Source organism: Tetrao urogallus, assembly GCF_951394365.1.
Source record: "Tetrao urogallus genome assembly, chromosome: 14".
NCBI lineage: Eukaryota > Metazoa > Chordata > Aves > Galliformes > Phasianidae > Tetrao > Tetrao urogallus.
Window position 1 is genome coordinate 16,456,341 of NC_136827.1, and position 16,499 is coordinate 16,472,839.

The window sequence follows — 16,499 nt, forward strand, 5'->3', positions numbered from 1 at the left end:
TTACGCGGCGCTCCGGGCCCGGCTGTGCGCAGCCGCGGAGGCTGAGGGCGGTGCGGCCCCGCCTGACGGAGTCGTCGCTGCTCTCGGCTCCGTGCCCGGCCGCCCACGGAGCCCCTTCGCAGCGCGACCCGTCCGGGCGGGTAAGGACGGGGAGCGGGCGGTGGATGCTGCCGGCCGGGGCTCTCCGTGCTGCGGGGAAAGAAAGGCAGGAACGGGGCGGATCGGTGTGATTGTATGGGACGGTCGCGGTTAAGCTGGAGGGGAGCCTCGAATGAATTCTTTCCCTCCAGCTACAAAAAGAGAAACTTCAGAGCATCGACCCGCTCGGATAAACCTTACGCGGTTGGTCGCTTTGCTGCAACGATCCGGGCTGTCGGGTGTTCGTGAGACGCAGCCAAAGCCGTGCGGTGAAACGCTCACATCGCAGATCTGCAGCTTTAGAAATCAACAGTTTCCAGAGGATTCACTCAGTTTAGGGCGATTGGAGGCACGAAGCCACGAGCCCTCATCCACCACTGCGCAGATAGAGTAAAGCAGAAGCTCTAGATCTAACACCTTTTTTTTCTGCTGTTAGCGAGACACTGAAATACAAGTACTGAAATGCTCCATCTCAGGTTCTCACTGCCCTTTAGATGGGAGCACTCAGATACCTTTATTTCATGCGTACATGCATAGCCTGGAGAGTGCTGCTTCTATAGTGTTGTGCGTCTTCAACAGCAACAGGAAGATTGAATTGTTTCAAGGAAAAATGTTCATTGAGAGTTCAGTCCTAAGAACAACAATATTGGAGATTTTTTTTTTTTTTTTTTTTTTTTGCAGAAACAATAGACCTGTATTTGCCAGAAACTCAAAATAAGCTGACAGTGGGTTGCAACTTAATAGCTCTATGAAGGGACAGCTGAATGGAGTGCTATGTACTCCCAACCTAAGATGACCAGAGGAAGCCTTTGTATGGCCCAGAGGTGGAAAAAAAGAAAACAAGCTGCAGTTTAGCTCTCAGACATGTTTTCTTCCATCATCAGTTTCCCCAGGATGGATGATAGAGTTGTTTTTGCTCATCAGCACACAGACAAACTGTATGGCTGCCCCTGACTTAGTTCTCAGCATTGGAAAGGCAGCATGAGAGGAAACCATACCTAGCACAAGGAGGTGGTATATTGCTTTATAATTCTTTTCTTGGTTTTGGCAGCAGCTCCCGCCTGGGAAACTGGCTCAAGGAGTTACTATGAAGTGCCCTGGACCTCCACAGACCCCAAGGCTTGCCTGCTTCCTGGAAAATGCCTTAGTCAGAGAGGCTAGGATTTGGAAAGTGCCCATTTTCCAGAACCTTACCCTGAAGGTATTCTCCCTCGTTCTCTTTAGCAGCACTTAAGGCATCTCCCTGCAGACATGCAGTGCTGGTCCTGCCATCCTGACCCACCTGAATGCAAAAGTCATCCTGCATGGATGAATCCTAAGGAGTGGAGGGGGAGGAGGGTCTGTGTTTGTTTTGTTTGACACCATATTAATACCCCATGTAAAATGAGTTTAGAGTTGCTTTGCATTTTGCTTTGACTCAGGTAGTTTGGGGAAGCCTGATGGAGCAGGCAAGAGCTGTGTAACATGGATGAGTGCTTTAAACTGCTCCAACAATTTGCCCTTTCCCTCTCTTTGTACACACAGCCAACAGCAGTATCCTCATTTCAAGCCTGGAGACATCTAAAATGTTAATTAGAGCACTTAGAATAATTGGAGTTTTCCTTTGGAGATATGTTAAGGAAATCATCAAAGTGCTAAGCGTACTTTTTTTTCCTAACTTCTTCCCCTCAGGGTACAGATATCTCTCCCTCATGTTATGAGAAAACCATACTCTGGATTGCAGAAATAAGCTCTCAGTTCCAGTTTCACTCTGAAACTTTTGCTTTATCCATCAGCATCTTTAACCGGTTGTTAGCATCAGTAAAGGTAAAGAATCTCTTTCAGCTTTTTATCTGTTTACATTACTGGTTGCAGATGTATAACCTGACTACATCCTCTTTACACAAAAGAAGTACTGTATTTGGCAGCAGACTTAGGGAGCAGCCAGGGTCTTTTCTGGGGAATACATACCTATTGTAACCATCAAAAAGATCAACACAATGGAAAGGTGATGCAAGGCCTAAGGACAGAGGGACTAATGCAATAGGAAAATATTATAAGAGAAGGACTACTCACCTGTTTCTGAAGATTGAGGCTCACAGGGGAAACTCCACAAAGGAGGGATCTCCAGAAAGAGATCCTTCCCCAGTGGCAGGCAGCCCTTAAATGAGGTCTAAGAGAGGTGCAGCCAGCCTCCACCCCTTCCTATCACACAGCTGAATTGCCTTCACCTGTGCTCCCAGGGCTGACCGGGTCCTTTCCCAGGTGCTCAATCAGTGGTGCAGGCAGCGACTCAACAGTTCCCACACGCCTATGAACCTGAGTGTTTGCTGAGGTTTTACTGATTCACAGTCCACAGTAAAAGTCTGTGTGACTTTGGAGTCCAAAAGCTATGATAAGCATAAAGAGTTCATCATCATCTGGCTGCCTCCGCTAAATAGAAGGCGTTATCGCATTGAATGTTGTATTCTCGAAACCATTGCTGTTAACAAAACTGTGAGGCCAACTTCTTCTGACATTGAAGCAACAATAAAGTTACGTGCCTTGCAACTCTTAATTCTGCTTGACAAAAGCATAGTAATATCTCAGTTAAGAGGAGGAAGAACACCACCTTGTAGATAGTGTGACATTGTGTGGTCTGAGACTGTGAGATACGTGACTAACAGTAAGACCAAAAAGAGGACTTGTTTAACTTCAGATTTCCTTGCTGTTTTTGGCTTCAAGTGAATCTTGCTGCAGCTGAACTGATTCCAAAGCAGCTGCCACTGAAATGAAAATTTGAAACTTGTGCATGTGCAGTAGAATGACAGTTATTTCCCCCAAGATGTTATCTTTGTTACTCAGTGTTGTCTTCTCCCTTCAGGCTCGACTGAAATATCTTCAGTGCATAGCAATTTCCTGCCTCGTCCTTGCAGCAAAAACCAATGAAGATGAGGTCTGTACACTTGTCATTTTAAATACTCTAAATCCATCTTTTCAAGTTGTTTGCATTTCCAGGTCTTTCATGAACTTGGGCATAATGAGGAAGTGTAAATCTGTTTACCCTGCATAGCCCCAAAGGGGTGGCAGTAACATTTTCAGTCCCGTTTCCTCAGCATGAGTAAGAGTTGGTCCTTCATCCTTCAAGGTCACTGTAAAGTAATGAATGTATTCCCCTGCTGCACTTAAACCTCTCCTCATCAGAATTCACAGCTCGCAGTAAAGCTTGATCTAGTGACAGCCAAGACACACGTGCACAGCTTTGTGTGCACGACATCAAGGTGCTGTAATTCTGTTGTGATGGGTCCTGGGAGGATAGGGTAGGCAAGACAGAGCAGAGATTCTTTAGAGGAGATTTCAGATAGATGAGTTTGCTTCAATTCGAAACCAGTTACTGAACTGGGTGAGGAAATGACTCAGGTCTGCACCTCAAGGTGAACACATAGAATCAGCAAGTACCCATGTAAGTATGAGATTACAAGGGATAATTATCCAGTGCACATAGCTGAAACCCGTCATGGCACACAGTTCTCCAGACATTGACAGACATGAGCCAAATAGACCTTGAAAAGCATTTCAGATTGTTTCTCCTCTTTCCTTCATTCTGTTTTGAAAAGGAACAGGAAACTTAGGAGTTGCAGGCAGTTCTTTTAATGAACTGCTCCTGTAGTGAAATGCTCTTCATAGGCCTTCTTAGGGTGCATCACGCTGAGGTTATTCTTCTTTTCCCCTCAGCTAAAAAGGAGAAGCTGAGCCAATGACCACAGGAAACGAGACAACCACGAAAGTCTCTGTAAAACTGGAAACCTTCTCCTTGCTCATCAGGGGAGCAAAGCTAACGAGGTAGCAGGGAACGTGCCTCGCAGTGCAGCACGCAGGTGGCTCACAGCATCGCTCCTGCTGTAGGGCTGGGTTCACTGCCAGCTGCCCTGGGAGGAGGACGGCCTGCCTGTGTTTAGAATGGCAATTTTCTAAGTGGTCTCCTGACCAAAGCATCCTGCTTTGTGCTTTGGGATGAGCACAGAGTTTTCAGAGCACAGTACAGAGAAACGCACACAGCACTGTGTAAGAAGTTGGCTTCTTTATTATTTTTTAACTCCTTTAATTTTTTTTAACAGGTAATACCATCGGTGAAGACGCTTGCAGTGCAGAGTGGCTGTAAACGCTCTCCAGCTGAGATCTTGAGAATGGAAAGAATTATACTAGATAAGCTTCACTGGGATCTTTACACAGCAACACCAATGGATTTCTTACACATTGTAAGCACTATGTTTTGCAATTCTGTTTTGTTTAAAGAAACAACTTCTTATCAAATGAGACTAGAAAACACAGATGTGCACACATCACACATCCTTCCCAAGATGCTTTGGAAACTACCAGTTCTTAGCTATCTGCAAGTCTTTTGAGGAATGTTATGGTGATTATGCATTTTTTAATTTACTGCTATTTAAAACCTTTCATTTTGCTCAGAAAAATCTACTCCCATCTTTAAAGGACAACTAAAATGGACATTAAAAAGATTCTCATAATGCACAACTATACGTCATTTTAATTTTTTTTAAATACACACTGCAAAAATATTTCTAACTATTTCCATTCTATTAATACTGTACATAGAAAGCTATCAGTTTTGCTACATTTCATATACAGGTTTTTCAAACCACTTTCCTTTTCATCCCACTGATACTTCACCCTGGTTTTATGCAATTAGACCCCAATGTGGCACTTAGTTCACGTCGCAGTTACTAAATACTCAATAGAAATGATTAAACTTTGTCTTCAAGAAACGATCATGTGCTAGTAAGGCAAAAATCATATGATACAAACATCCCGGAACCCTTTCATAAGGTTATGTGCAAATATTAAGCCATCTTAGGCTGCTGATTGTAAAAACTGCCTCTCTTCTTGTTTCCTCAGTAAATTCAGAGTACAGTCATTATTACTGGTTTTACTCTCTTCATATGTGCTGGTCTGAACCGAATCTCCTAGATAGCAATCTGGATAAAGTAGAAACCCCAGAAATTATTAGGAAACACAGACCTTTACATTCATTATACGCTCAAAAAACAGTTTGGTGGCTGGCAAGTACAAACACAAAAAAAAGAAGGGCAGGGACAGGGGGGACACCCTCTAGGCCTCCTGATATGAGATGAAATTAAGTCTGTACGTCTGGTTGATAACATATGAAAACATATAAAGTTCACTGACCTCTGCTTTTTTTTATTTTTTTCTAATATATATATATATATTTTTTCTCTTCTCTCCAGTTCCATGCCATGGTGATGTCCAACTGGCCCCATCTACTAAACGGGCTGCCTCAGACGAATCCTTCTCGCCACGCTGCATTCTTGACCAAACAGCTACAGCACTGTATGGCTTGCCACCAACTAGTGCAGTTTAAGGGCTCCACATTGGCTTTGGTGATCATCACCTTAGAGCTGGAGAGGCAGACTCCTGATTGGTTTCCTGTTATTACTGATCTGCTAAAAAAAGCACAGGTAGGAGTCAAAACGGCCTTTGGTCACGATATCTTGAGGCCAAGACACTGGCAGATTAATAAAGCACGTGTATTTGCAACCCACGTTGCATTTTAGCAGATTTCTGAGAAGCCTATGTCCATGTTCTACCTTTGTTAGTGCTACCTTTGGCTGACTTTTCAGAGGCTTCCAAAAGAGCTTGGCCACAGATAGCTCAGCTCCCTGCCTCACGACTGAAGCCTGAGGACATCTAAGAGCAGTTACTTTAAGTATGATCAATTTCACTTTTAATGATACATACAAGAAGCAAGCTCTGCTTTATTAAAACTTTTCACCAGTTTCATAAAACACTTTGCTTCTAAGAAAGTACACTTAGAAGGCAAACGACCCAGGTTGGCAGCTTACCATCAACTCATGAGCTTGACTATTTGATATAACCTAGCTATCTGCTGTCCCACTGGGTTGTTGTAGCCTCCTAAAAATAGAGGGAGTGCTTGCCTACCTTTTGTGTATTAGTTTAGGAGCTCCTGACTAAATGTTTTGCATCAGGGCCAATGTGCATATTGCTGTTATGCATCAGCTGAGGTATCCGGAATAGCCTGTCCCTAAGATCCCCCCAATTACACAGCTGCTAGAACAGAAGCCAGAGGAGAGAATAATTTTGTATGAATTTACCAAAAAAAAAATAATTCTTACTTTCTTTACAGGTAACTAGCACTGAATTCACACACTGCAAAGAGCTCGTGGATCAAGAGCTAATGCACTTAGAGCCATCCAACGCCATTTATATTTTTTGTCCCATCACTCAAGCCATGCAGGGCGATACTGAGGCCAAGTTTCCCTGCTATTACCCTTCTGAACTGAAGAATTCTCATCAAGTGAGGCTGCAGGTCGCTGCAAGGCAGCCAGTTTCAGCGGCTGTCATGTCTGCTACAGCCCAAATCCCTGATGGCACCATGGAGACAGATGAATACTACGATGGATTCAGATACCTGTACAGTGAGGACAGGGGAGCAGACGGTGGGAGGGGGCACATGGGTGGCTTGTGCCCTCAGCTGAGGTCTGGAGGATGCAGCTCCCCATGTCCTCCCCTGCAGCCACCTGGAAGGGAATAGTGGAGACCATCCTGCCTTGGAAGCAGTATTTCAGTACTGGTTGGTCCCAGCAAACAGGACAGTGAACACAACAGAGCAAGAGTGCTGCTGTGTTTTTCAGAGGACAATGATGAAATGGTGTCATTCTCCTATGCTTTATCTTTTCTAAGTAGCGTGCTCCACTTTTAACACCACGTAAATACAGAAAGCTGGGGAGAGGAGGGACTGGGTCACAGTCCTACAACTCAGGGATCAGTGTGGCAGAAGGCTACAAGCTGTGCCACGGAGCACCAGATGTCTCAGCTTATGAGCCCTCAGATGGGAAGCTTTATTTGATTTAATAGTAAAAAGGCCATGAGCCAAGCCATCTAGTTTTTGTTAAAGCCTTACCGTGGATCCAATTTTTGGGCTCCATTCTGGGTAAAAGCCACTAAAGACTCATTCCAGGTTCTTACAAGCTGTGGGAAATTGCTTATCTGCAGTCAGCACTGCAGACCTCACTGACCAGTTTGGGCCATTCAGGGTGCTATTTCTTCTGCCTTAAGACTAGACAATGCAAAATGCCTTCAACTATTTTCTCACCACTATGAGGCGAAGCAGTTTTACAAACTACATAGGCCAGTTTAAGCCTCTGTTGCACTTTTAAAACCAGCCTTAGGCATTCTTTGAAGATATATTTCCTTGCAATTTGTTTTAAACAATAGGGCCAGCATTTTCATGTGATTGTTGCACTAGTTTGAAAGTGCAATCCAGAGCATAGTGTATGAACAGCAATACCATACCTGCAAGTCACAGAACAGGAAAGGTCTTCAGACAGAGCATCACAGGCTAAATGCTGAGCAGGTGTCTTAGTGATACAGGATAAATAAATAGGAACAGGGATAAGATAGGAGCAAGGAAATCCTCGTGCTGCTTTACAGATGCACTCTTCAGTGCAGGAACAAAGCTTCTTTCCTTTGCTCCTCATCTTACCTTGAAGAAGAGGGATTCCTGAACCACAAGCATTGCAGGAGTGATGTCCTGAGCAGCTCTGTTAACAGATAAAGCTTTCCAAAGTTTTACATTTAAATTTTGCCACAGCTAGTGCTTGGAAATGAATAAACTTTGTATGTGTGCAAGGCAAAAGTCAAGTTTTCCTTTTAAACTGCAAAAAAAGCAGAGCAGAAAGGTTCTAGAAATAAATATTTAGTATTGGAGACGTGGTGCAAATGATGTGTGAGCAGATGGCACTCAAATCAGTGCCGAAAGCAAAGCAGGTTCCATGAGGCAAACTGCAGGTACTGCTGATGGAGTGCTGAGCTGCAGGGGGCTGTGCAGCTCACAGGAAGGCTCGGCTCACCCTCGTAGCCCAGACACAGTTTACAAGGTGTCCCAGAGGCAGAGGCATTCTTATGACATGTTATTTATTAAACCTACCTATGGACTGTAGGGAAGCTTTTTTTTGTGTGTGGCAGGGCTCTTCTCTGCAGCACTGGGCCACTTTCCTTTTCTATCACAAGCTGTGACTGAAATGCTTGACTTTGGGAGGAGGCAAGTTGTCTTTTGTAGTTATTTCCAATAAAATACAGCTTCAATCTCATGTCCTCAGTGTGCTCCATGACAAGCCGAGCCAAAGCTGATGCTCACAGAGGTCCCTGCAGGAAGTGGGGCTGTGTGCCTCGTTCTGCTTTTCCTCCTGTCTCTTTTTCTGCCCTATCTCGTGAATCTTCACCAGCTGCATTGACCAGTGCAAATGTCAGCAGAAGAATTCTGCACACAGTGATTTCCATGCTGTGCCCTCATAGCACAACAGCTCCTACCCAATGTTTTGCCTCCCCAGCACTGAGCCTCTATGTGTAGTTCCTCACCTGTAAGGTGAATGACATTACAAAGCATCCACAAACTTGCTTTTCAAAACCTCTGCAATCAATAATGAGCAGCATTCAAAAGCACACGGTAATGGGGCAACATCGGAAAGATGAAGGCAGCGCCGAGCAGCCCAGCAGAACCCCGTGTTCCCAAAGGGATGCAGGATGCCACACTGGAATGGGAACAGTAAAGCTGGAGCCTGCCTGCTCTGCAGCACGCACCGCTTCTCTGGTAGCACAGATCCTTTCTGCACACCTCTGCCAGTGTTGAGTTACAATAAGGGAACTTACACTCATGGTTTGTCCTCAGCAGGTTGAAAGCATTGCTTGGTAACTCCCTGTACCTCTTACCTTTGTGTTGCTGACATTGTTCAGAACTGAACTTCCTGCCTTGAAGAAACCACAAAGCTCAGGAACAAGCTGCAGTTGCAACAGGATCATTCTTGCTACATACCCTTCTTTCTGGGAGAGCCAAGTCCAAGGCTGGGAGCACCTCCCCGCAGTCTTTCTGCACAAGGTATTGGTAACAAGACCAACACAGCATGCATCCAGCCAGCTTGTGGCCATCCTAACCCGTTTCAATCAACAGGAGCTTGGACAGTGCACTGCTAAGAGCAGGTTAGCATCCCAGGTGAGGAACAATTCAGGAACGGATGTCTGTTGTTGCTGCCTTAATTCAGGCCAGATTTCCAAATGCCTGATGATTAACGATACCTTGCAAAGCTGCATTTGCACCGAAAAGTACCTGCAGCAAGAACCCAAGGAACTGTTTGGTCCTACAGGAAGTTTCCTGATGGATACCAGTGCTGCCCATAGGGGCTCAGATTCAGAATCAGAACCAAAACGTAAATATGAACCAAACATTAAATGAGAAACAGAGAAGCAATTCAGAGTCATCCCCAGCCGCTGCCACATCTCTCCTTCATAAAACACCACAGAAGAAGCCATGTCACAGCTGGAGCGAGCCGTGCCAGAACAGCTGCATTTAGGAATAAAGCTGCCTTACTTCAAAGCAGCAGCACCAGATGCCTTAGATGACAAACCTGACTTGTTATCACTGCTTATGGTGGGTGGGTAACAATCTAAGTGTTCATTTATTACAGCTGCTCAAATGAAAACAACTCTTATGGTGGCAGAATGGATCAAGATAAAGGAAAACAGCGGAGAGATTGCCTCTGCAGCATCTGTGTGTAGGGTGTGCTTTTTGCTGATTAGCTCTACCATTTTAAATTCAGTTTAAACAGTACTTACGGTTCGATTCCTTAAGAATGCAGAAAAGTACACTTAAATGATGCTTTAAGTCCTGGCAGGTCTCTGCAACTCCCCCTCCTTATGCAACATTAATCCCATTTGTGACCAAGCCACGGTCACTGCAATCAGATCAGAGCATTCCACTGCACAGCTCAGCCCAGTGGTCACAGACTGCTCCAGCTCTCCTCCTGCCCAGCGCAAGGCACAGAGCCGATGCTGGATGCAGCCAGCAGAAAAGCACTCCTAGCTCTGGATCTGCAGCCGCTGCAAGGGCATCTGGAGGTGACTGCCGTGCACAGGGTGTGCTGAGGACAGGAGCTCAGTCCTGCTCACGACAGCCAGCACCTGTACACCAGCCTGTCCCAGCAAATGCAGGCGGTGATGAAGGCAGCTCAGGGGAAGTCCTGCTGGGCTCCGTCACACCAGAGGCAGAGCCACCAGCCCTTGGGTGGCATTGCCCAGTGTGTGGTGGTGGTGGTGAGGGCTGGGAGCGTCTTCTGGCCTACAAAGGACCATGTTATGGCCAGTCCTGCAGCCCAGCCAGGCACGAGGTGGCAGTGAGAAGGGGCAGCGGTGAAGGCTGAACACGTGGACATAGCACTGTGCTCCTCCAGTGAATGTAAGCAGCGTACAAAACGTGTTTAACAGATGTTTGTTAAACAAGTCAGTTCTGTTTTTATTAAACCCAACCTCGGTACAAGCAGGTCAGTCCTGAGATTCCTTTACAGGTTTGTTTAAAACGAAAAGGAACTGGGGCCAGCCTGGTCCTGCGTGACGCCAGACCTGGGCAGGAGCGCTGTGCTTTTTTGTTTGTTTCAACAAGTGTTTGTGTAAAAAAGGAACTCAGTGCATCATAAACACAGGAGTCGCAGCCCAGGCTCCAGCTTTGAACTGCTTCCCCTTCATGAGGAGGTCACATCGAGCTCTGTCCTTTAAGATGGCTCTGTGCTCACCCAGCATCCCCAGCCCAAGGGCAGGAGCAGAGCTGGGCAGGTGCCTGCAGCACGGAGCGCTGGAAAGGGCTGACACTGAGGCATGGGGGGCACAGCCCCGGTAACACTGAAACTGGGGGTCAGGGATTTGGGTTATAACACCTGTAAGTCTACAGAACAAAGCTGCTGAAAAGTTATTGCTTATTGCTCAGAAATGTTAGACTCCAGCAGGAGTGTTAAGGTCGGTCAGAGGTTCTGGAGTGACATCCCAAGCCAGACAAGGAGAGGAACAAACCAAATCCCACTGCAGCAGCAGCTCAAGCAGCACGCTGAGAGCTTCTCCACCAACCCAACTTTGTTCCTCTCCCCTGGGAAGTTCAGTCACAGTGTTAAATGCTAAAGCTGGGCCCTCACCCAGAGGTCAGTGTTTGGTTTCAGTGTAAGCCATGCATCAGCCATAATTAGCAGGTTATCTTTTGGCAAATACCTTGGGTTTCAACTTTATCAAGAGACCTGATCAAGCAAACTTTTCCCAATCAATCAGTGTATCTTAGTCCTTGCTACACAATCTCTTCTGTGCAATATATTGCAAGCTTAAAGGTGAAAGCACCAATTAATTTCTTCTGCATGAGATGTTTTGGCCTTAATAAATCTTCTAATTAACATATCTTCCTGTTGTTATGGAGTATGCGCTGGGAAGACTAAAAAAGCTACAGAAAGAACAAAAGAGAATCATATTTAAGCGTCAGATCATCGCATTAAGTACAGACAGGTTGAAGTACAAATCTGATGCACGCTGCTGGACAAACCTCCATCAGCAGCACCACCTGGGCAGCACTCATCAGCCAAGCTGTATGGTTGGGGTTGAGGTTGGCCTTCAGTGCAGCACTGGCCTCAGCCCAGCAGCAAATAAAACCCAGAGAGGCTGAGCTGAGCTCCTCAGGCAGCAACGTCCCACAGAGCTGACACCAAATGGGCTGTGAGTAGAGCTCCATCAGCCACCATCCCCCAAAAGAGAACCCCAGGCTGAAGCTGTGCACTTTTCCTGGCCATATAAAAGGACAGTGAGGTGTTTCTCTAGAAAAGGCCCATCCTGCTCCTATTCTGTTAAGGGGAGATACCATCCAGACACCATCTGTGGGCTGTGCTTTGATCAACTGCTCGGCGTCATTACATCCCCAAAAACACTGGTAGGTACACAAATCCCACAGAGGAGAACTTAAAGACAGCTCTGGCTCAAGGAGGGACTGCATTTGGATCGACGCCTTAGGACTTCCCTCTGGGTCAGGGATCGTGTGTGATGTAGAAGTTGGTTCATGGTATTTCTGAGTGTTCCCAAAGTCCATAAGACCTGAGATCTGGGAACACCTTCCGTGCTTTACACATTGCTATTTCACAGACATCAACCAGACAGCACAGGAAACGCACTGCTCAAATAAACGACACCACAAAAAACTCAAAATACATGTGAGATTTAATAAAAGAAAAGAAAAAAAAAAAATAATTACAAAGTGAGCGGAAAGAACTGAAAGTCAAAAAAAAAAAAAAAAGAAAGAAAGGTAAAATCACCCAACACGTTTGGAATGGCAAAGCAAATGGCTGCAGTGCTCGGAGTGCACCGAGTCCCCTCCCTGCTCCAAGCGGGCAGACTGCAGAGCTCACAGCCCCACAGGCACCTCTTAGTTTAGGAAGCACACAGTGAGGATGGTGGTCAACGTTTAAACAGTAACAGTTTTTTCCCCGTTAATGCCAACGTGGTACAGAGAAATGTATGAGATGGCTGAAAGAAGTGCAACTGAATGGCTCCCATCCTGGAGGGCGGTCCTGCCACGGCTCTGCTTGCGGGAGGGGAGGTTCAGGCTGCACTGAGATCAGCATCGCAACGCATTCACAACTCGTTAAATAAAAATAAGATGCAGAACTGCTCTATAGGCCACGTGTTTAAATCCTGCCTCAGCCAAGAAGGGAAAACCACGCACTTTGAGTGCAAGAGGGCAAAAACTGAGCTCTGCTGCTGGACTCTGATGGTGACTGCCCCAAAGAGCAGATGGACCTGAGGTCAACAGACAGCTGCGAGGAAAGGGACGTCCGTCACAGTAATGTCAGTGAATACAGAATCATCATCAACATATCATTATGTACATTCTGGATCTCTTCTCCAGGGAAAGCTGGGATTTCTCCGCAGTGCCACGGGTCAGCAGGCTCCTACACCTCTGTTGCTATCGTCGTTTGCCTAACTATCTCTTATCCTGAGGAAAAAGGATTTATGATTTCTGCTGAACCAGGGGAGAAAGAAGTATTTGCATAGATCTTATTGGCTGCAGCACAAGATCAGGAAAAAACATTGAGTGGAAAAGCGTGGCAAGGTTTGCAGTGTGGTCAGAGCTCTGTTCCGGGCCTCGGGAGCATCGGCCCTGAGAAGCAGAACAGCTCCAGCACAGCTCTGCTCACACAGGCAATTAGCACACCAGAGCTTCTCTCATTAGCAATAATCAAAACTGTGCTCCTGATTCGCTGCATGAGCAAACTGAGTCAATGGTGAGCTGGAGCTGTTCTGGATGTAACCATCGGTTGTGTTCTTTGTATGTTCCCTTAATAAAAACCACATCGGCTCTCTTGGTACGAGGGCTACTCTACAAAACGCATCCCAGCAGCACAGCCTGGGCAGCCCCATCAGCTGATGCAGCCTGCGTGCATCTCCGCATTGGTGCATTCCAGAGGGCACTGTGAGAGGCTCTTTCACACCAAGTCACACAAACAGGACTGGCAGTGCACCCACAGAGAGGGACAACATCCGTACGAAAACAGTTTCACACCTGAGCACGTATCAAGGAAAAATGAAAGAGCTGCTTCAATGGGATCCAGCGTCGTGCCCTTCACACAGACCTGCACCTCAGAGCCAGAGCTCAGCATAAGGATGGGGCTTTAAGGAAAAATAATGAGAGAAATCCTCGAACATTAATGCCTAAATAGAAATGCACACGCTCCCACCAAATACTCAGCCACAGCAGCGTTTGCTGGAACTCCAAGGACACTGCAGGGCTGATATTTAATAGCTGCCCCATCTGCTGTCTGATGGAATTGGGTCCGACCCTTTTTCCATGAGAACACGGCTGTGTGCCTCCGTGCAGCTGTGTTCTGCCTATCACAAAGCAGTGAGATGGAGCAGAGTGCCATAAAAGCAGCACAGCTCACGGCCAGGGATCTCCTCAGCACGTGTGTGCTTACGGCTATTTCCTTTTTAACAACCACAAAGGAAAGATGACTGCTTCAAGAGTTTATTCCAGGGCAGTGAATTGTGCTGCTAAGTGAGAAGTGCCACAGCTCCTGTAGCTCCACAGGACACAACACACACGTATGGAAAACCCTTCTATATAGAAATTCTAACTTCAGCGGTAAAGAAAATTCAAAACGTTGTCCCATGAGTTTTATTAACCACTCTCTCTTTCTATATATATATATATATATATATATATATGTATATATATTATAAATGAGGAAGAATATGTTTATAGAGAAATTCAGGATTAAAATATATAATTAGGGGAACAGGGGTGACTCGGACCAAAGTTCCCAGGGCGGAGGTTCTGAGCTCTGGGCTTTGCCCCTGTTCTAAACTTATTCAAATCCAGGATTTTGTTAGAAAAATAAACGTTTCGGCATCCTTCACACCACTCCTCCCATCTGGAGGATGTGCTCCCATCTGAGTACCTTCAGAGGGAGGGAAACAGTGGAGCGATGGCTCGAACAGTCCCCATAACCAACGACAATCAAACGAAATCTAGGGAGTGAGCATTCAGCTGCTGGGTAAGGGGAGCTCAGGCCAACTGCTGCGGACACCTGACACACAGCTTAGGCTTAGGACAGGACGTCTCACTTTGGGGATGAGTTGATGTTGTTTAGAAGCATTTACACAGTAAGGTTACGTCCTCAAACACAGCACAGATCACAGCAAGTCGTGACACAGCAACCACTGGAGATGCTCGTGGTCTCTTTCGCTTTGGTCCACGCACACAATGTTATGAGAAGGGTCACGGGGTGGGGAACTCAAGCAACTTAAACACATGAAAGCACCAAGTCCACTCTTGGCCTGAAAGTCTGTGTGTGATTAACTGAAAGAAACAAAGCATAAAAAAAAAAAAAAAAAAAAGCATAAATTAAAATTAGGAAAATTAAGCAAAAGCAAAACGTAGTGAAATGATTAACAAAAGAAAAGAAAAAAAGAGAGGGAAGGCCAAGCAGTGCTCTGGCATCACACCAAGGCTGCCACGAACAACACACCACAAAGCACCATCTGTTCAGCTGTGTGTGCACAGAGAATCTCAGCACAAACACGTTTGTTTCCTCTCCCCACCTGTGGTTCTGCTGTCTCCATTTCTCACTTATTCATGCTACTCAAACCCTGCGTTAAAGCACCAGAGGGGGCAAGAGGCTCAACCACCTTTCCTAAAAAAAATATATCAATCAAACCATAAAAGGAAAAAAAATAATAATAAAAAGCACTGAAAATGCCTCTTCCTACCCTGGAGCCCACAATCCCAGTCCCAGCAGCCCCACCAGCAGCACTGGGATGTGCCTCTGCTCACAGACGAGCAACACGCCAGTAAGGAAACCAGCAAGCACATGAGTGCTGCTCACCAAGGAGTGCATGCACCCCATCACAGTGTGTGAGGTCCTGTGGTTCGCATCAGCCCAACTCCTGGGCTGGGGCTGCACTCCCTGACGTGCTGCTTCCCAGCATGTGGCCAGATGGAGGGGGGTCTGGGAAGGGGGCACCAGCAAGGCAAGGCACTGGGGAGGAGCCTGGTCCTCAATTATTAGTTAACAATTCGGGCAGCAAGGCACTGGCAGCACTGCCCAGGGCTGTGGGTGCCCAGCGCAGCCTGGGAGTGGGGGCTTTGGGGTCCCTTCCAACCCAAGCATTCTAGAATTCTGTGGTTCTGTGATCTTCACAGTCCCTTCCAACCCAACCATTCTATGAATATTGTTATCCTGGATAACATGTGTGTGCTGCAGCACAGATGCCCACATGTGGAACCAGGCTGCAAACTCATCAACAACATATCTCCTATCCCAAACGGCTTCCTCTCCTGAACTTCTTAGCTCTATCCCCACTAACAGTGCAGTCCCACAGCTGGCCCCAGACCTGCAGAGAACCCAGGGACAGGCACAGAGCACAGGGTGCCCTCACTCCTGGCAGCCCCACTGCCTCCAGCCCCATCACAGGGGCAGGCAGGGAGCAGAGCAGTGCTTGCAGTGTGCCGTGCACAGCAGGAAGCCTATTTCTGTTGCAGGCAGGAAGCTGCTGCATTTCCGCCAAGCAGCACAAAGAGCAGCACATGCTTGGAGTGCTCACGGCCATAGGTCAGACCTGGGTCCTGTTCTCAGCCCCTCACTCCTATTGGAAGTCACTCAATATGACCTTACTTCCAGCAGAACGTTTTGCAAACTGCTTTGGGCGCTGCGTGTGAGGTTGGATGCACACAGAGCATGCTGACAGGTCTGGAGACCCATTTTAACACCAACATACTTACATTCCAAGCAAATAAGTTAAATAACACATGCTGTTACCTTCCTAGGAAGAAACAAATGGCTCAGAGCCCCAGCACCACTCTGCTGCCAGGAGCTAACCAGGGCATCACTTCCCAGCCATCTCTTTCCTCTCACCAGGCTGTGACTGCAGTGCCCTGCTGGGACCACACGCAGCTCTGACAGCAAATTAACTGTAAGTGCTGGAGGGACAAACTGAGCGCCCTGCATGTCAGCTTGCCTCATCCTGTTCCTGCACAGTGCTCCTTGGGA

At 46.7% G+C, this 16,499-nt stretch overlaps 2 protein-coding genes across 2 annotated transcripts in view; one reads left to right on the forward strand and one right to left on the reverse strand.

The window, feature by feature from the left end:
- Nucleotides 1-1,225: 1,225 nt before the first annotated feature.
- CCNI2 (cyclin I family member 2) lies at nt 1,226-6,688 on the forward strand (the record flags this gene model as incomplete). The annotated part of the gene is made up of 6 exons (XM_079542542.1): nt 1,226-1,339; nt 1,810-1,944; nt 2,981-3,052; nt 4,215-4,355; nt 5,364-5,594; nt 6,281-6,688. The coding sequence occupies 6 exons, from the start codon at nt 1,226-1,228 to the stop codon at nt 6,686-6,688; spliced, it is 1,101 nt and encodes a 366-aa protein (XP_079398668.1).
- A 4,664-nt stretch (nt 6,689-11,352) lies between these two features.
- SEPTIN8 (septin 8) overlaps nt 11,353-16,499 on the reverse strand; it is a gene marked incomplete at both ends in the record, with an annotated part of 31,758 nt that continues 26,611 nt past the window's right edge. The window contains one exon of the mRNA XM_079542540.1: nt 11,353-11,407. Within this exon, the coding sequence (XP_079398666.1) occupies nt 11,353-11,407 (55 nt within the window). The remainder of the gene's footprint in view (nt 11,408-16,499) is intronic.